Source organism: Periplaneta americana, chromosome 1 (assembly GCF_040183065.1).
Source record: "Periplaneta americana isolate PAMFEO1 chromosome 1, P.americana_PAMFEO1_priV1, whole genome shotgun sequence".
Taxonomy (NCBI): Eukaryota; Metazoa; Arthropoda; class Insecta; order Blattodea; family Blattidae; genus Periplaneta; species Periplaneta americana.
In genome coordinates this window covers 175,085,815-175,106,716 of record NC_091117.1, presented here as the reverse complement: position 1 = coordinate 175,106,716, position 20,902 = coordinate 175,085,815, and the positions used below count along the sequence as shown (strand labels likewise).

Genomic DNA, 20,902 nt, shown 5'->3' with positions numbered 1-20,902 from the left:
GGTAACTAAGACTTTCCTAGTTCGAATCCTGCATGGGAAGGAAACTTTTGTTTGTTCCTTATTCAAATTTATTCCCAATACTTTTCGATTGCAGCGATATTTTACTACTTAATTAACTTACTATTCTCAGAACATGAATTTTACCAGCAATCGAAAAGTATTGGGAATAAATTTGAATAAGGACCAAAAAGTTTCTTTCTCAAGCAGGATTCGAAGCATGAAAGTCTTAGTTACGAGTCTATCGTGCTCTGGAGTGAACAAGGCTCTGAAATCAGCTACAAGGGTCGGTCCGGTTTTTTTTGCCACTACTGTACATAATGTATGTGTGTTAACTTAAAATTTGAAAATTAAATAAACATAAAGAGAAACAATTTACTAAAAATAATATTCTGAGAATTCAGGTTTTCCAAGAGCTTTCAAAACGCCTTTTTCTCAGATGTAATATTATTGACTTAATGTGTTTTGCTTGTAAATCGAGGAAATATTACTTTCATAAGAAATAGGAAGAACAAATTACTTTTTTTTTTAGTAAGATGAGAATATTATGTTTGCTGTGCTAAAAAGTGCTACTACCTTGCTAAAATAAAAAAAAGTGTAGCAGTATTACAAAAATATGCAATTTGGACACAATATTTTAAGGTTTAAATAATTGAAATTTAATTCTCATTTCTGAAATATAGTCTTTTTTTTTAAATTCTAAATTAACATATATTTTAACACATTTATCCATACTAATTTTGACATAAAGTGAATATGATAAGTTACTATATTTACAAATAAAATTATTTTATCCCTTGGCAGGTGCTCATCGTGTTAAACAACTGGTAGAACTAAGAAGAAAGTTTTACGGTAGAAATAAACCAAATATAAACAGTGATAAACCAAAATAATACAACAACCGTGTTGGAATTAATGAGAGAAAACATTTTCTAGGCCAACTTTAAAGTTACGTTGGAAATTGCTGAAGCAAAAACCACATTTGTCTTACAGTTGTTTTGTTACTTAACTTTCAATGATAACGCATACTCACTAGTGGTTAAAAACTCTCTTGTAAGGACTATTCTTGCAGACAATGTAGGACGTTGTGATGGGGTACTGGGTGTGCGGAAGGCCCACCATCTTGCAGGGCAAACCTGGTGCCATGTAGCGCACCATCAGGTCCGACGTAAAGTACGCCGTCCTGGTCGTCATGCATAAGTTCTCAGTCTCTTGCGAGTCCTGTTCGTAGGGTGCTATTAGTTTCCTGTGCACTTCTCGCAGGACTGGGTTCCTGGAATGCTGACACAACATACAAAAAATATAAAAAGGTGCAACGAAATGTTCGTTTTGGAATCTACACATTGTATATTATACAATGCGAACGCGAATTCGATTATGCGCAATATTCAAAACATACAGAGGTGAGCCTGCCTGGAGAGAAATAAAAAATAGGTTGCAGCCGCCAAATTACTCTTCAAGGAACGACCACTCTTATAAATTGAGGGAAAGAAGACAGAGAACGGACACTGGAAAGTTTTCTTTTCTCAATCGTACTATCAGGGACTGGAATGCTTTACCTGCAGACTTACTAAAGGCTTTACCAATAACCAAAAATGTATTTAAAAATAGGCTTAAGGACTTTACTAATAGACGGTAGTATATTATACACACTATTTAAAGGGTATAATTGATATCTTGTTATTTGAAGTGTTCTATCAGTATTGTGTCAGTGAAGTCTATTGTGTAAGTGAAGTGTGTTTGTGTCAGTGAAGTGGCTGTGCAAAGTATTTTAACAGTGAAATGGTTTTGAAGTGTTAGTGAAATCAGGGTAGAATCAGTGCAGTGAGTTGACAGCGAAATAAGTGTAGTGCCGAAAGGTACTTGCGTAGGTATGAACATGTCACACTCGTGGGTCTTAGTTCGAACTTAGGGTTAAGATACAAATCAGATTTACTTTAAATGTTATTTTAAATGATCATGCTTCATTTAATTTAGGATGCTCCTTGTATTATTATTATTATTATTATTATTATTATTATTATTATTATTATTATTGAGCCGTATTCATAGACATTCTTAGCGCGGGCTTCCGGTGGATGCTCAGCGAACTAACGTTTTTCGTATTCATAAACCAGTGTTAGCGATATGATATGGTATGAATCCTGTACAAGTAATCAGTAGATAACCGGGGCTAGTTTAGCACGCTCATAGCGCGGGCTAGCGAAATGTCTATGAATAGCACCCATTATTATTATTATTATTATTATTATTATTATTTATCCTTATTATTAATTATTGCTTTTTTATTAGTTGTGTTTATTATTAATTGTCATTACTGAGTGTAATTAGTTACCACTGCCACCGGGTATATACCCATTTGCAGTGTGAATAAATAAATACATACAATACATACAAGATGATTTTGTGACTTTGTTACAAACTTCAAGAGATTCTAGAAGAGATCAGTATGAACTTTCATACAGGAATCTCCACTAGCCTATACAATATCAAAGTTGATGGGATCGTGTGGTACATCAATCTCTGCTATTGCGCTTTACAAAAATTTGCCTTTCCGCCATTGAAAAATGTGTTAAAACAGCACGTTCTAAAATAATTCTCGCTCCAGGTAAACCAAACATTTCATTAGCCCCAGTTGTTGGGCGTAAAAGGAATTCCTAAGGAAACGGACATTATTGTAAAAGGTCTAGTTATTCTGTATGCTACAGTTCGCCCAGAATGGTTCCAGTCAGATAGGCACAAAATGTGAGAATTAAGTCCTCTTGATTTTCGAGTTCGTCATTTTTTCCGGTTATTATATGCTTACTTAAGTTGTGTTAACTCTCGCTATGGTTTTATATTTTATTTTATCCATCTTAGTATTTATTTTATTATTGTAAATATTTTTGTTTGATCACTAATAATAATAATAATAATAATAATAATAATAATAATAATAATAATAATAATAGTAATAATAATACTATTATTATTATTATTATTATTATTAATGAATTATTTTGTATTACTATCTTTGTACCATATCCGTCACGATTATTCTATTATTATTATTATTATTATTATTATTATTATTATTATTATTATCATTGTTGTTGTTATTATTATTATTTCTATCATGAGCATTATTATTTGATCTCTGTAAAATTTATGTAGACTACTGGACTGTACCCGACCACGAGCATATGCTCATTTCGGGTATTTATTCATATGTATTCATTTCAAATGTAAATTGTAAATAAATTTGAATTTGATTTGATTTGATTTGATTTGAAGTCCAGGTGTCTAAAATTGGCAAGGTCCAGCCTTTCTCAGAAAAGTAATTTATTTAAAACTGGGAATTTCTTACCAGCTCCTTTAATAAGGTATGGCCAATGAGGCGCGGAATATATTGATTAAAGTGCTATTAAGGGGAAACTATGGCGAAATAATTGTAAAAAATAAGAAATTGCACTTTTTTCTGTTTTTATGTCCATAATAATTATATTTGAACTTTCTAGTTTCATAATATGGTTTCATTTCCTATTTAAGAGCCCTTCAAACTGTCACGAGAATTTTATATATTGTAATAGAGAAAAAAGAAATTGCAAAAAATACAAAATTCTCTCTGTGGCTATACGGACGAACCACGTTCTAATACAAATCTTCACCGTTTCAACGTACCATCCCATAATATAATATAATGCGTGAATGAGTTATAATATTTTTTATGCTCGACCATGCCGAAATGTACTAATTATACACCTGGTAGCAGTCCTTTAATGCATGTCATTAAAGTACACCTACTCATTAAAGTACAGGTTTTCAGCCAATGATAACTCAGCTTACATGTGTTCAGCCAATGACAAGTCAGCTTTGTACCGTTATAAAACCGCAAGTATCGATTATTCTCGGATATGCAATCGAAAGAGAATTAGCGAAAAGTCACGGAGGCTGGAAATCCAATACTGTCGCAGAAGGTTATGTTCTGTTACTATAATAAATAGCGTTAATTGTTTTTCAATGTCGAATTCAATAATCAAAGTTATAATATTATAATATTATCAAGTTTAACGGGATTATATCAAGGTCAGTGACATTATTGTTCCTCGAAAAAAATCAATACTTTCGCGTCTGCGCACATCTCACAATTCACGACTTAGAACAAGGTCACTTCCGATCTTGTCAGATTCAAATAAAATGTATACATCTGAATACTGTAATTTCAAGTTAGAAATATGGTCGAGCATAAAAAGTCGTATGAAACTCGCCTATAATGGTAATTAAGAAGCTCGTATGAAAATTGTGAAACTCGCTTGCGCTCGTTTCATAAACATCCATACTCGCTTCTTAATTACTATCATTATAGGCTCGTTGCATAATGTACTATTCATATTGTTTTCTCGAATTTAAAATTTTAACGAGTTTCTTGAAAAAAAAAAACTTCTTGCAAAAGAATTATTGTTACATTGGTCTGAAACTTGTCACAGAGATCAATTAAATGGTAATGAATAAAATTTAATTAGCATTTATATGAAATATTAATATTAAGTTCTTTCGGGGCATATTAATATCACACTTAGACTAAATGTTACGCTGTAATGGTAAATTCATGACATTAAAATAGTTATTATGACTCTCTTTAGACTGAGTTCAAAAGCTAATTAATTTTATTACAAAGACTATTTACAAGCGTTTGAGTAAATAAGAACGAAACATTTTGAAAATTTTGTTGCAAGCAACCTTTTTAGTGACGTCAGTATACAATATATTTAAAAATATATTTTCAAAAATATTAGCCCTAATGACGCCAAATTTTGTACAGATGATAGTATTGTAGACATGTTTATGTAGTTTAAAATTAATATATTTATTTTATGAAAATTGTATAAATTTTAAAATTTAAGCGTCCCCTTAAGCGCAAGTATTATTGCGACCGCTATTGTTAGAGTGTCTTTGTTACTCTGAAAACGGCACAAACCGAAAGAGTGGATGAAATTAATGAAGTAATTCTCAAACAAGTACACTCCCAGAAACAAAAATATCCCGACTCTTGAAGCTCCTTACAGAGTACGATTCAACATGGGTTTTCAATCCAGTGTTATTTGAATAGTATTAGAGGAAAAACTAATGCGAAAAGCTCGAAATTAATCTTAAAATAAGATCAAATTACTGCCTAAGAGTCATTATTAAACAAACGCGAAACAGTATGACAATTAAGCGCAAGCATTCCGATAGCTCTGTGCTAGCGTGCTTGCTCGCAGACTTCAAAGTTCAGGGTTCAGATACTGTTGAGCAAAGAGTTTTTAATTAATTATACATGTTACTTTCGTTCACAACCATACTATTTTAGTGTACGATTTAAAAATATTCATCTACTATTAAGAATAGATCCATTTTCATCGCATCCTTCCAAATGCCCTGCACGTTACGACAACAATCGAGGTAAAATGCATTTCAATAATTGCCAAAGCGATCTCGTGTGTACCTTTGCTTTAGCAGCGTTTCTCAAACTATGGTCCGCGGACCACCTGTGGTCCCCGAGGTCTGCCCTTGTGGTCCTACAAAAAGGACAGAATAAAAAATAAAATTCAAACGAATTGCATGTCACACTATAGCTGAAAATCTCAGAGTTTGGAAATGACACATGGCATCACCTTTCACTTTTTTCCCAGTACTGACATTTTATAAAATGTATTACCCTACCTGTCTACTGACTTGCCACTCTACTCTCAGCAACAAAAGAGAGATTTAAAGCACTATGAACGTTGTGTTTCTCGCCATCTTTTCCCTAAACATCAGCTGATGACATGTGGCTAAGTACATATACAAATCTTCCAGATGTATTCTCAAAACTAAACGAACTAAATCTCTCTCTACAATGCGCATGAGAAAATAGCGTTCGAGAGGAAACTTGTTTTGTGGGTCAGTTCCGTAAAACAGAGGATTTTTTTTTCACTATTTTCAACTCTACAGTTTTTTTTAGTTCAAAATGATTTCGTTATTGGAAAAGAATTATGCATTGACATATGTTCGCATCTCGAAACTCTGAGGTCACAATTTGAAACTTATTTTCAAAGTAAATATGACGAATTTTCATGAGTTCGTGATTCCTTTCATTGCGATATTGAAACTAACAAACTTCCATTCAGTGAAAGAACAGTTAATTGAAGTATCGAATGACATCAGACTTAAAATGAAATTCCAATCGGAAGGTATGGTTAATTTGTGGACCTCATCACAAGTGAAAAGAGAATATAGTGAACTGTACAATAGTGCTTTACAGATTATAATATTCAGTTTGCTTTTACGTATCTGTGTGAGAAAGGTTTTCATCACTAACTCTAATAAAAACAAAGTACCGAAATCGACTCGATATATGTGACGATCACCGACTTAAGCTTACCAGAATACATCCAAATATGGAACAACTGTGCAAGAATCGGCAGACTTATCCATCTCATTAATGTGAGTACCAACATTTATTTATTTTGTTTAGTTAATAAGTTAAAGATTATCCAAACTCTAATAGCCTTGATTTATTAAAAAACGAAAGTGATTTTTTTTCTATTAACATTAACTTACTTGGTTAATACTAATATAAAATTAGAGTGGTATTAAAATATGTTACAAAATAATAAATTTGCTTTCGAAGGGAACAAGAGTAAGGTGGTCCGCGGAACTGTTCTGACTTTAAAAACTGGTCCCTACTTCCAAAAAGTTTGAGAAACGCTGTTTTAGAGGACGGAGCAAGCTATTGCGTTGAATGTGGGAGTTTGAAAATTCAGCCGGACCATTTTTTTCTGAAACTGTACTTGTAACTACGATCATCTCTGTACCACTTCATCATTATGAAATAAGTCTCATCCTTTCGGCAATTATAAGGGTTATACACCAACACTAATCATCCACAAACATCATCTCGTGGATGCAGTTCATTCGACGTACCTTAAAGTAATATTCGAGGCCGCTCTCGTGAGGAAGCTCGATCTTGAATGTGCCGTCCTGCAACATACCCTCGAAGTCTGTGAATGGCAGGTCGAGCTTTCTGACCATCAGGAAGGAGACGAAAGTGGCGAAGTACACTCCGAGCAGGAACACAGCGGTGAGGTACGCTGTCATACACAAGACGCGGCACGACCGAGACCTGGGGGAAGCGTGGTAACCTGCGAAGTCGGGTCAGAACATGCTTTTCTTGGGAATCATAAATTACTTTGTTTGCAAAAAAAAAAAAAAAAAAAAACATTTATTTTCATTGTTGCAAAATAGAGACAACGACGTTATTATAAAAAAGCGTCTGTGGCTGAAGTGCTAGAGCACTGGTCTTCTAGTCAGGCGGCCAGGGTTCGATCACCGGCCAGGTCGTGAAGGAATTTGTGGAGAACAAAACAGCATTTGATTCTCGAATGCCATCCAGAGCAACTGTCGACTTGGACAATTATTGCATATACTGGCAGTGCATACGTGTCAGAAGAGGAACAATTATTTGTATGCACCTGCAGTCTGACTGGTATAATATGTAGCTAGTTGTTGACAAAACAACAACATGGAGCAAAATGGACCAAAGTAAGTCTAAGTGCATGGATCTGCCCCAGATCCATCGCTGGGAAAGCCAAGACAAACTATTTTATATGCATTTATTCTTCCACTCTATAAAGCTGCATATTATTATTACACAATTTTAAGAGAAATTTGATAAATTAAAGGACAATTTTGGTTTATTCGTCATATTTATATTAAAATGTGCGCTTTATAAAATAATTTATAACAATTTGAAATCTTAGAATACCAGTAAAAGTAGCCAAAATTAATTGCATTATAAATATGACAGTCTTGATATTATGAAAATACGTGAGTCATTTAATAATTACTGGCAACATTTGAATTAAGAACAAAGAAAAAAATTTGGAACAGTCGCATTGTTGCAGTGTTCAGAAGTATTCTCCTCCAACATTACGAAACTGCCTCCACACCTCAGGGAGACGACGGATGCCATCCACAGCGTCTTGTTGTAGCCTACTAATCTTCGAACAGACTGCTCTGCTGCTGCTGCTATAATTACCTAGCGAACTCCTCTAAGTGGTAATTTCATTCTCGCGAAAAGGTCAAAATCACATGGGCTCATATCTCAGGAGTATGGAGGATGCTCCAGAATTTCCCAGTTCCATCTGCGAAGTAAATTAACCAAAGGGTCAGCTATGTGAGAGCGAGCACTATCATGTAGAGTAGGATGAGAATTCAGGAGATTTGGACATTTACAGCGCACAGTTGGTCGTAAATGGTGTTCCAGAGAGTTCCCACATTATATGCTGTTATTTTTGTATACCATTATTCCGGACATTCTGTATATGTGCATATAATGAAACATTTTAAAATTACAGTATATTTTTAATATAGGTTACTATTTCTATATAAAGTTCTTCTTAAACTGCAAAACTAATTCAGAGTTTAAATATTGGCAAACCGAATACACGACTTACTATGTTATAGGTATCCTACAAACAAAATTCAGCTTAAACTCCTCGCTGCGCCCATGCTACACCCCTCTTACCCCCCTGCAGTAGGCGTGAGAGCATGCTGGGAACGGGAGCTTACATCATCTGCGCGAGACAATCACGCCCGCTGTTTTCTGCGCACTGAGTTTTCCTTGTTGGATGTCTATATACTCTTAGGTTAGACAGACGTCATGAATTTCAAATCGATATCAAATCGGCAGGTTAGGGATATCACAAACGAGATTTCAGATTGGATTATACAAGTTGTTACAAGAATCGACAAATAAATTTCTATAACATGTTATGTTGAAAACAATTCTCGGAAGTGCAGAGAAGATTTGTATTTTATGTCTTTTATTTTTATACAAGTTATCCATTATCGAGTTGGTTATGACGAATCCTTATTCATTTATTGGAAACATTTTTATAGATGTTTCGGCCTTGTTACGTTGAAAATCTGAGTTGCAAATGTTGGAAGAAGTACTGTCAGTGGTTCTATCTGTTGTGAAATTCAGGACGATAAAATATCAACCAGTGACAGACAATTCAGTAGGGAATTTTTAACTGCTTAAAAACTGCGACTCGGAAGTTTACCAATGGAATTTCTTGACAAAATATATTACGTATAATTATGAAACTTAAATAAAATTAAGTTGAGGGTCACTACTATCTTTCTCTTTAAACATCTACGAAACAAGAATAAGCAGTTCGTTGTCGATTAGGCACTTTAATACTCATAAAATAGTTGTTACCTTGCTGGCAGAAAACACCAAGTGTGAAAGTATAAGAATGTAAGATGTCGTAAGGCTCTGGATCTCCGTGAGGAATAATGTTGTTGTAGACGTGGCTAGTTGTGGACAATAGCAGTATCAGGGACGCCAGCAGTAGAGCGAAGAGCCTCCAAACGCCTGAATTGAAAGGTGACAACACATGGCTGAAAGTACTGTCCGCCATCCTTGGTTCTTTAACGAAGACCATCATCCTAAAATCAGAGATGTTTGTAACATTTGTACCTGTATATAGAGAGCAAATAGGCTAAAATTAGATCATTGTGTTTTTCATTGTGATCTTTTGTCCCACCGCACCGTATTATCGCCGCGGCCTCATGCTTAACGTGTCGTCATCATACATTAACGTGCGGTATGCTTTTAAAACATAATTTTGCCGACCGATTGTTGCTCTGTAGGTTTCACTCTAAGCGTCACGTAGTCACGTCTACTTCCTCGATAAGAATAAGCACTAGTTTGTTATATTGTTAAATGGCTATTATTATTATTATTATTATTATTATTATTATTATTATTATTATTATTATTATTATTGTCACTTTTGTTGACGTCGTACAAAATTTTGTCCAATATTCTTTTGAGAAGATTAACTCCGCATGTAGATGAAATTATTGGGGATCATCAGTGAGGTTTTCGGCGTAACAGATCGACTATTGATCAGATTTTTTTGTATTCGACAGATAATGGAGAAAAAATGGGAGTATAAGGGTACAGTACATCAGTTATTCATAGGTTTCAAAAAGGCATATGGCTCGGTTAAGAGGGAAGTATTATATGATATTGTTATTGAATTTGGTATTCCCAAGAAACTAGTTCGATTAATTAAAATGTGTCTCAGTGAAACATACAGCAGAGTCCGTATAGGTCAGTTTCTATCTGATGCTTTTCCAATTCACTGCGGGCTAAAGCAGGGAGATGCACTATCACCTTTACTTTTTAACTTCGCTCTATAATATGCCATTAGGAAAGTTCAGGATAACAGAGAGGGTTTGGAATTGAACGGGTTACATCAGCTTCTTGTGTATGCAGATGACGTGAATATGTTAGGAGAAAATACACAAACGATTAGAGAAAACACGGAAATTTTACTTGAAGCAAGTAAAGCGATAGGTTTGAAAGTAAATCCCGAAAAGACTAAGTATATGATTATGTCTCGTGACCAGAATATTGTACGAAATGGAAATATAAAAATTAGAGATTTATCCTTCGAAGTGGTGGAAAAATTCAAATATCTTGGAGCAACAGTAACAAATATAAATGACACTCGGGAGGAAATTAAACGCAGAATAAATATGGGAAATAGTGTTATTATTCGGTTGAGAAGCTCTTATCATCCAGTCTGCTGTCCAAAAATCTGAAAGTTAGAATTTATAAAACAGTTATATTACCAGTTGTTCTGTATGGTTGTGAAACTTGGACTCTCACTTTGAGAGAGGAACATAGGTTAAGGGTGTTTGAGAATAAGGTGCTTAGGAAAATATTTGGGGCTAAGCGGGATGAAGTTACAGGAGAATGGAGAAAGTTACACAACACAAAACTGCACGCATTGTATTCTTCACCTGACATAATTAGGAACTTAAAATCCAGACGTTTGAGATGGGCAGGGCATGTAGCACGTATGGGCGAATCCAGAAATGCATATAGAGTGTTAGTTGGGAGACCGGAGGGAAAAATACCTTTAGGGAGGCCGAGACGTAGGTGGGAGGATAATATTAAAATGGATTTGAGAGAGGTGGGGTATGATGATAGAGACTGGATTAATCTTGCACAGGATAGGGACCGATGGCGGGCTTATGTGAGGGCGGCAATGAACCTTCGGGTTCCTTAAAAGCCATTTGTAAGTATGTAAGTTATTATTATTATTATTATTATTATTATTTCATATACGAGTACGTTGACATTCTTAACTCTTAATAATAACTCTTTAATAATAATTTTTAATCACATACCTTAATGTTCGTCCTCAGCACAAGACATTGCAACCTCGGTTTAAGTCCACGTGGATTAGACAAGTAGATGTCATTTAATAACGGAAGCAGCGTATTGGTTGCAATATTGAAATTGGGGCGAGTGATTGGAGGGCGACATAAGACATTGAAAACAATAATACAATTAAATTTCAAAGACCTGCCGAATGTTATGCACGAGGCCGCTCAAAGATCTGCCGAATGTTAACCATGAGAGTGCGGCGATAATACTCCCTTTTATTTCTCTAACAGCTGGACTTCTCTTTTCTCATTCCTTTTTACTATTTTCTTGTTTATTAAATATCACTCCTAAATACTTGCATTTGTCCCACACCTTTAATTCTCTCGTGTTATAATTCCAAATCCTTTAGTTTTTTTCAAACTCAGATTTTGCAAAATTAATATTTACATACCTTTCTTTAATTTTATTACTATTATTAATATTATTATTATATATTATTTGCAACCCATTAATTTTGTTAATAATAATAATAATAATAATAATAATAATAATAATAATAATAATTTTTAAATTATTTGTGAATCAAAAACGTTATGTCATTATCTCGTGAAACCAAATGCATCCGTGCGCCATAGGTCATAGTAAGATCCGTAGAGTGGGGTAAGTAAGCTAGCTAGTTGCAAGTCAAAACGTAGCTAGGAAAGGAAGCTTCTCAGTCTAATTTTTTCCTTCTCCTCACGCGCAGGTAGGTTTCACGAGATACCGAATGGCCTGTACGTGGCATGGCACAGAGCCGAAAGACACCACACCAGAGATACATAATCTGTTTCAATAAGTGGAGGAAAAATTTGTTTTGCTCTGTGAAAAAGGTGACATCAGTTCTCTAGATCGGCAAATGAAAGCGCTATCATTGAATCCACATGAGAGGACAAAACAGAGAATATATTTATATAATTATATTTGTTTGGTCTGTAAAAAGGTGGCCTCGTTGTAGCTACATCGAGTGCTGTTACTTCAGGTTTCTTAGCGGGGTCAAAAAGTCGACCGCCTCCATTCGCTCCGGCGTGAAGTCGAAGTGTCCCAGACCGACGTCCATGCGACAGTCGGAAACCATGCCCATCATGCCGGTCCAACTGCCGTTCTCAGTCTTCGTCCCATGTCTCTTGTCCTCCGGTGTGTAGAATACAACTCTGGAAAATGCAGATCTTCTGTAGAAAAGTTTTAATGCAATGCTGCTTAAAATGAGAACACAAACAAGTTGCTTTTCATGTTTTGAATAATGACTCGAGAAAATACATTATGATTGGGAACGCAAAAAAATAATCGAATTGTTGCGAAATTCGTAATAAGTATAATGGTAGAATTTGTGTCATTTCCATGGCACCAATTTTGTAATATGACTAATTCTTCTTGCTCAAAAAGAAATGCGTAGCCTAAAATGCAATTTAACATACATCTATGATTTAGGACTTAAGTAATATTTGCGAAGTTATTAGTAGCATTAAGACTTTAAAACGTGCAAGGAATCATGATTTTACATTATTCTATTGACGTGTAACGTCTATGTGTTTGGCCTACATTGATAAAAAAATGAAAAGATTTTTCGAAACGGAAATTCGACTTTGGTTGTCAAGGAAATGCTTAGCTACATCATATCCGATAAAATGACATTATAAACGTGTGAAAGAGTCTATTCCTGTACACAAGAGGAGTCCAAATGTAGGCCTATACATAACTTACCTGGGAAAGTTTGTTGTAATCCGTGGCGAGGTTGTAACTTATTTTTAATTGGGTTATTTAACGACGCTTTATCAACAGTTATGGTTATCTAGCGTCTGAAGGTGATAATACCAGTGAAATGAGCCCAAGATCCAGCGAAAGTTACCCAGTATTTGCTCTTAATAGGTTGAGGAAAAATCCCGAAGAAAACCTCAAGCAGGGAACTTGTCCCAAGCAGGATTTGAGCTCGGGCTCCTTCGTTTCACTGTAAGACGTGCTAACCGTAAAGCCTTGCTTTTTTTGAACCGACGCATGCGACGTGCTAGGCCCGCCTCGCGCAAATCCGGACTACACGAGAGATAGTGAGTGGTTTCTATAACTGCGAGATCTGCGCACTTTACAACTATAGAAACCACTCACTATCTCTCGTGTAGTCCGGATTTGCGCGAGGTGGGCTTCGCATGTGTCGGTTCAGAAAAACCAAGGCTGTACTGAACAGGTGTGGACTGCAACTTATTAAAAGAAAGTAATGTTATTCAGTTATGCTTTGAAATGGACGCGAAACAGATGAGCGCACAATACATGTGTAACTGTAGAAAGTTAATACCGTACAAGGATGGCATAACTCACATAAAAATGGATAAATAACAATAACACTTGGAATATCCTATTGTGTTTATATACAGTATACCAGTAATAATTAATTGTCTATGGTTCAAAAATAGGTGTTTGTTCTCATAATACTATTACATTTTGTTTTAATGCTTTATTAATATTCTTATGGGAGGATTGACTGTTATTCGTAGCTTATTTCATTCCGTGCATTAGACACACTTAAATCTTAAACAAATTGTATTTATTTATTCTTATTGGTGTTACTTACGAAGTGCAAACCTGTCCTCAGACAGTTGACTAAACAACAATCCAAACTGCATTACGTATCCTAATTCCTGTATAGACGTTACACGCAATCCCCTGTTACTTTTTCAGGATGGTCAGAGTAAAAATGACAGTAATAGGTAATGATAATAATAATAATAATAATAATAATAATAATAATAATCAGTGCTTTTTTCTGGAAAAAAGTTTACCGGAACTCTATCACTCGATCACACCGGAACTCTATCACTCGATCACATTATACAACAAAAACGTAGGTTTAAAAGTATTAAGCCTACATACCTTATATTACAATAAGTTCCAAACGGAGGTAATCGATTTTAAGCATAACGGAAATTTTGCGATTTCGAGCAATAGTTTCAGGATCAATAACGGAAGATGGCAGCACTAGATTGCATGAGTTACTTTTGCATCAACGATAATAATGAGAAAGTGTAAACTCTTGGACTCGGCAGTTGTGGCAATTTTAATTTTCAATTTCGCTTATAAAATATATCTCGTTGGAATTTGTAATGGCAAAAAGTTTACCGGAACGCGTTCCGGACCGTTCCAGCTGAAAAATAGCGCTGATGATGATGATGATGATGATGATGATGATGATGATGATAATAATAATAATAATCTTACGTGAAGTTTATCCGTCGCTTTATCTCTGTCATTATGGCTTCCTCATATCCTTCAACCTGATGAATTCGTGTTCCTTGGTTTTCCGCGTCATCTAGATCAGGATTCTGTTAAATTAAAGAACATTAATTTTATTTACATACCTAGGCAGTACTTCTACACATATTTCAAAGTGATCTTAAATTTATTGAGTATACTGTTTCTTCAATGAGTTCCTGATGTCATCTTGGCTTAACTACAGAGAACGAGTCTGTTTTTATTGCCGTCTCGTGTGCAGGCAGAAGTGAGTCCGTAGACAGGGTGTCTTAGAAGGAATGTAACATACTTCAGGATAATGTAGTTTGGGTTAACCTAAATCGATTTAACGTGATATACATATATTCGAAGTGTAACGGTTGGGGAGAAATACTGGAACGTCTTGAGGTTCCGTGTAGTATACTTGACGTGTTACGCCAGATCTTTTGCTCACAGCAGGGTCTGAGCACACACAACAGAATACACGTTCATTTGTTATTTATTTCTGAATTTAAGCATAGCAAGCATTTCCCTTATAAATTCTGCGTTTAATTTCCTCAGGAGTGTCATTTATATTTGTTATTGCTGCTTCAGGATATTTTAATTTTTGCACCTCTTCAAAAAATAAATTTCATCTATCATCTACAATAATTAAAAATAGAGTATGGCGTAATCTAGGGATAACACAGGTCCTCGATTCAGATATAGGATTTACGTGCTTGGGGCTTATCAGTTACTAATCTGGGCCTAGAACCTGGCTCTGTCAGGACTCGTACTTAGCAACGAATTCTCTAATAGCACCCAGACCACTTGCCGGACAGGAGAGTCATCGCATATGTAGGGTTCACAATGGGGCGCATGAACCCATGCCGGGTACGGGTATCGAAAACCCATCCCAAGCCATAAGACCGTGAAAGGTAAAGGGAAGAAGGAGAGAGTGAAAAGGAGGGAGGAAGAGAGAGAGGGAAGGAATTTCTTATAACATTCAAGTAAATTGTAACAAAGATTTCCTTGTATTTTTGCCAGTTTATGTAGGTAATGGAATCAATTTGCAAGGTTCCTGCCTCGTAATTTATGGGATCATATTTTTAATGTTGTTGAATTGAATTGAAAGCGGAAAATCGGGAGGACAAATTTTAAAGGTACGCAAAACGCGTACCTGCAAGGGGTTCGGGGCTATAAGAAACTAAATATGTGAGCTCCAAGCCTGTTGGCCACTAGTCTCACTTCGGGTTACGCTGCTCCACTGAAGGAGCTCTAGGAAATTTTTAAGGGGAAAAACCCGAAAATGGACGTAACCTCTTAGGTACCACATACGCGAGGGAAAAGGAAATGTGATCAAAGTGACCACGGGACGGGACGAGGAAGAAATGGCTGGTGTAAATCTGCACATTGAAATGAGGAGGAGGAGTCGAGAAGACTCTGTCGTCTGTTGTTCGATGACAAGACAGGTGAAGACCGCCAGGAGAGACGCCGTGAATTCTGAATCTGCAAATTGAAAGGTTCCCTGTCCTTTCGCATTGCGACTACATGAGTGACCTTGCACATGTTAACACGTAATTTTATAGACTCTGAACCAGGGCATTACGTCGTTGTTAGAAGAGGAGGGATTTATGGGGAAGGGCATATAGGTCCGTGGCCCATTTCTCTTAGGGCTCATCCCGATATTTGTCTTAACGCCATAGGAAAACCACGGAAAAACCTTAGGCAGGATGAGTTGTCTCAATATAACAAAAATAATGATTGTCACAAATTGTACTGCAGTATTTAAATCTAGTAAACTTCAACACTTTGTAGCCATCACGGTGATCTAGTGGCTAGAGCGCTGGACTTATAATCCTGCGGACCCACGTTCGATCACCGGCGTATCCTCTATTTATACTAAATTGTATTGGACAAGCTCATTGTCCAAGTAACACACGGGTTTTCTCCGGGAGCGCTGGTTCCCCTGTGACATCCCAACAAATCATCTCATCTCATGTCATCGCGATTGTAGCGTAGACTAGCCTCCTATGGCGCACCCTGGTCAACGACTCTGTCGGTAAATTGATCTACAGTAGTGGCAAAAAAAACCGGATCGACCTTTGTAACTGATTTCAGAGCCTTGTTCACTCCAGAGCACGATAGACTGGTAACTAAGACTTTCGTGGTTCGAATCCTGCCTGGGAAGGAAACTTTTTTTTGTTTCTTATTCAAATTTATTCCCAATACTTCTCGATTGCAGCGATATTTTACTACTTAATTAACTTATTATTCCCATAACATGAATTTTACCAGCTATCGAAAAGTATTGGGAATAAATTTGAATAAGGAACAAAAAAGTTTCCTCCCCAGGCAGGATTCGAACCACGAAAGTCTTAGTTACCAGTCTACCGTGCTCTGGAGTGAACAAGGCTCTGAAATTAACTACAAAGTTCTGTCCAATTTTTTTTTGCCACTACTGTACACAATTGGTTTCATGTGGGTGAATGTCGAACAGTCAAGTACCCGCCATCAGAAAAAAAAAAAAAAAAAAAAAGACTTCGACTACTTTAGCCCTGAGCTAACAGGATCTGGTTAGGTTTAGTGTCTGCTTCCTCCGATAGCTAATAGAAGTTACTAGGCCTATATGATTTACTGCCGTGATTTTTTATGTATATTTCGGTTTGTTAAACTAAAAATTAAATTTAAATTAGTTTTATTTAACGACGCTCGCACCTGCCGAGATTATATGAGCGTCGCCTGTACGCCGGAATTTTGTCCCTTAGGAGTTATTTTAAATGTCTGTAATTCTGCTGACATGAGCCTGTCGCAATTAAGCACACTCACGGTACGATTACTTATCCTGACAGTCACCGGAGATGTGCGCCTGGGTCAGGCGAGTCCATTTAGTTACGTCTAGAGGTGTTTGGTTTAGTCATTCGTTTGCCTTCGGTGCGATCGGATGTCATGCGAGTGGTAGAGCGTTGTGTTTCTAGTACGGTTAAGCTGTACTGCATTCCTTTACCTACCGCTCGCCCTTATCTCTCCCCACTACTACTATTACTTCACCTCTTTCGCGTCGCTGAGCTGTCAGGATTAAATAATCGGTCTGTACATGCCATAGACCTGGGACTGGATCGAACCCGTAACCTCGGGCACAGAAGCCAGCGCTATACCGACTGCTTACCCAGGACGACTCTTAAATTAAAATGTATCAGTAATGTTCAAGTTAGAAAATACCATAACTTTGACTTTGATTTACCAGTGAAGTAGTAACGACTTTGATGCGAGTGCCTAGAAGATTTTTCCTGCGCCGTAAGAGGGAGATGTAGGTGGAAGAGAATCCATCCTGTGGACTCCAGACATTCATCGGGTGAATCTGAAGGGAACTGGATGGGTACAGGTGGAACACTTCCGTAAATGATGCTCCTGAACTTGAGAGCCGTCCTACAAGAAACTCGCAGTCAAATGGGATGTAGACTCCATCAAAGACTTCCTCCAAGACATCTTCCTGCTGCAGTATAGCGATCCAAGTCCCAGTGGACAGGCACTTGTTGGTCCACACCTGTCAAAGTTGTTTAAGTGATTAGTTTCCAATGCTAGAGATAAGGTCTTTCAATTTGAATAAGGCGACAGTAGCGCCCCTAAGGACTGTGGCGAAGCTTGACGCTGAATAAATTTATCAACAGTAATCTCACTAGAGGTTTTGATTTATCTAGAGAAAAACAAAATTCGAGTTTGATTTAATTGACTATTACACGATTAGAAGGAACAAACTACTCCAATACAATAAAATATTAATAGACTTACGAAAATACAACTGTCTTCAAATGTATTATTGTACCATCTGAACATTACAAATATTACGCTAGATGCATGCTAATTGGCAGTGGTGTGTTATAATTATGTGATGTTATCAGGTGTGCCAACTATGGAATCTTCATTGAACTCTGTAGACGGTAACTAGTCAAGAAGGCTTTGTTGATTCAGTTTCATTTTTATTAAAACAGTTGCATTCCACTTCAATTATCCGGATCCCAGTAATCACCGTCACTTGACAGATGATTTTGAATAAATCTTAGTATTCAACAATCTCTGATACGTGACTATCCATAATATCATATAGCAGAAGCTGTAACATAACCTAAATAATATAGAAAAGTGTTTTAATTAAAAGTTTTAATTAGGGATGATGAAATAAACAAGAAAAGTTTTAATTAACGATGATGACATAAAAAATAAAATGAATAATTTTAAAAGAAACAATTATTGAATGTTTTGGTTGTTGGTGTTAATGTTTTATATTAGACGTGTGCGTAAAAGAAGTGCAACTCGTTGATGTACATGGTGTATTCCTCACCTTATTCAGGATTTCCGAATGGTGCTCTTCATTCATTTGTAAATAGGATTTCAGGGAAGATGCATAGGGATGACCAGTGATCTTTATTAATTCTTGTTCTTGAATGCCAATGCGAGTCATATTTTAAACTGCTGTGCATCGACTGGAGTGGTTTGTAATTTTCTGTTTTTTTTTTTTTGACGTCCAGACCAGCGCAGTTTGAAATGTTGGCAAACAAAGAAACAAATGAAAGGGACGCGATAAAATTAAACAAATGCTAGGGACGCGATAAAATTGTGCGATAAGCAACCATGATTGGTTGAAATACGTCCTTTCGTACCGTTTTATTGGTCAAAAGTAGTATGACGTAGTAAAAGTGTAATAGTCATTGTAAATTCGAATCTCTTCCAAGACTTAGATTTTCTGTTGTCAATATATCTAAAACCAGGATTACTACTACTGCTACTACTAATGCTACTGCTACTTTGTTCCTCCAAGAAATTGAATTATTCTCAGTTTCACTGGCTTTATCAGTCTCATATACAGGCTGAAAAGTAATTAAACGGACAAACTCCGGAATGTTGTATGGGACACCAAAACAAACGGTTTTCTCTAATAGTACATTTTCTTCGGAGGCTTTATTAAAACAACAGAGGACGTATGCGTTCTTCAGTTCATGACTAATCTTCAAATTCACATTTTGTTCTACGTCTTGACCCAATTCAGTGCTTTATTAAACCGGCAGAGAGCGTATGCGTTCTTCAGTTCATGACTACTCTACAAATTGACATCGTGTGCGTGAGTACTTGAACAATTTCCAGGGAGGTGGATTAGCAGAGGCGATCCTATAAATTGGCCTCCTCGATCTCCTGATTTGACCCCACTGTTTTTTTTTGTGTGAGGACAGATGCGTAATCTTGTTTACTCTATCACAATTGGTGATAGCGAGGTGATATTTGGTGAGATGAGGTAAAAAATTCGCCATAGATTACCTGATATTCGCCTTAAGGTTGGGGAAAACCTCGAAAAAATCCAACCAGGTAAACAGTCCAAACCGGAATCGAACCTACGTCCAAGCGCAAGCAGATCAACAGGCAAACGTACTACCACCTGAGCTACCCGTCGTTGTTACAGAAGTCCCGTGGTCAAGTAGAAGACGTCGACACCGAAAACTCAAACGGGATAGACAACTGACAAATACATCGTTGATCTGGTCCGTAATGAATGTGAAATAGATCTACAACTAATGACGTAGAATTACTGCAATCTTTACCTGTTTAAGGAAGCTCTGCATTGCTCTGTGAGTTGATGATAACAGAATGTGAAGAGGACGATTTTCACTTCCTGTGCACAAATTTAATTTGTCCTCCATGTACGATGATAAAAATGGGATTAGTTTATTCGCCATCATAGCAGTATATTCTTTCTTATGAAAATTGTATTTTCCTGAAACGAAATAAAACACATCAGAGCTTTTATAACTTTCAACAATTCTTATATTTATCATGATGTCGATATATCAGGGGCGGTTATTCAGGTGAAGTAGGTGAAGTGTCACTTCACCTATTTACGTGTAAAACAAAATTTTGTCTCTTATTAATAATTAATTCTAGTTATTACCGGTACCGTATTTATAAAATAAAATAATTTTTTTTCAGTCATTATGAACAGTGTTTAGGTGTATAAATAGCATCTGTAACCGTCCGCTGAATAGAATAATGCCAATACTGTTACGAGCGCCGAGCGGTGTCTATTGGAACTTACAATACTGTAGAGGTGAAATTATTTGGGCTCCCATTCTCATACAGCACTTGGTTTCCATGGTAACGTGACGTCACGCACTAAAGAAAGAGTATGAGTGAAGTGCGTTTCTGAGTCTTTCAGTTACGGCGGTCAACTGTCAGACTTGTAGGTGGAGTAACCAGTTTGCAGATCTGACGCTACTAATAATGGAGACGGGTTGAAGTTGGTCTCCAAGGCCTTCGGCTATTGTTTAAGGGCTGTGAAATTTTACAGTGACTCGAGAATAGTATCTTCATTCGTTGCGTCCAAGCAATTAAATAAATAAATAAATAAATAAATAAATAAATAAATAAATAGGTACTGGTAATTCTAAGACAAAATAATCAATATTAATAATGTAAGACGAATAACAGACA

General features: G+C 36.3%; 1 protein-coding gene across 1 annotated transcript in view; it reads right to left on the bottom strand.

The window, feature by feature from the left end:
- Positions 1 to 20,902, bottom strand: part of LOC138694775 (probable glutamate receptor) — a 33,842-nt gene that overhangs the window by 1,199 nt on the left and 11,741 nt on the right. Inside the window, exons 2-7 of the mRNA XM_069818875.1 lie at positions 17,667 to 17,969; positions 14,432 to 14,535; positions 12,199 to 12,375; positions 9,221 to 9,450; positions 6,922 to 7,139; positions 1,031 to 1,278 (exon numbers count right to left, since the gene is read on the bottom strand). Of these exons, the coding sequence (XP_069674976.1) occupies positions 1,031 to 1,278; positions 6,922 to 7,139; positions 9,221 to 9,450; positions 12,199 to 12,375; positions 14,432 to 14,535; positions 17,667 to 17,969 (1,280 nt within the window). The remainder of the gene's footprint in view (positions 1 to 1,030; positions 1,279 to 6,921; positions 7,140 to 9,220; positions 9,451 to 12,198; positions 12,376 to 14,431; positions 14,536 to 17,666; positions 17,970 to 20,902) is intronic.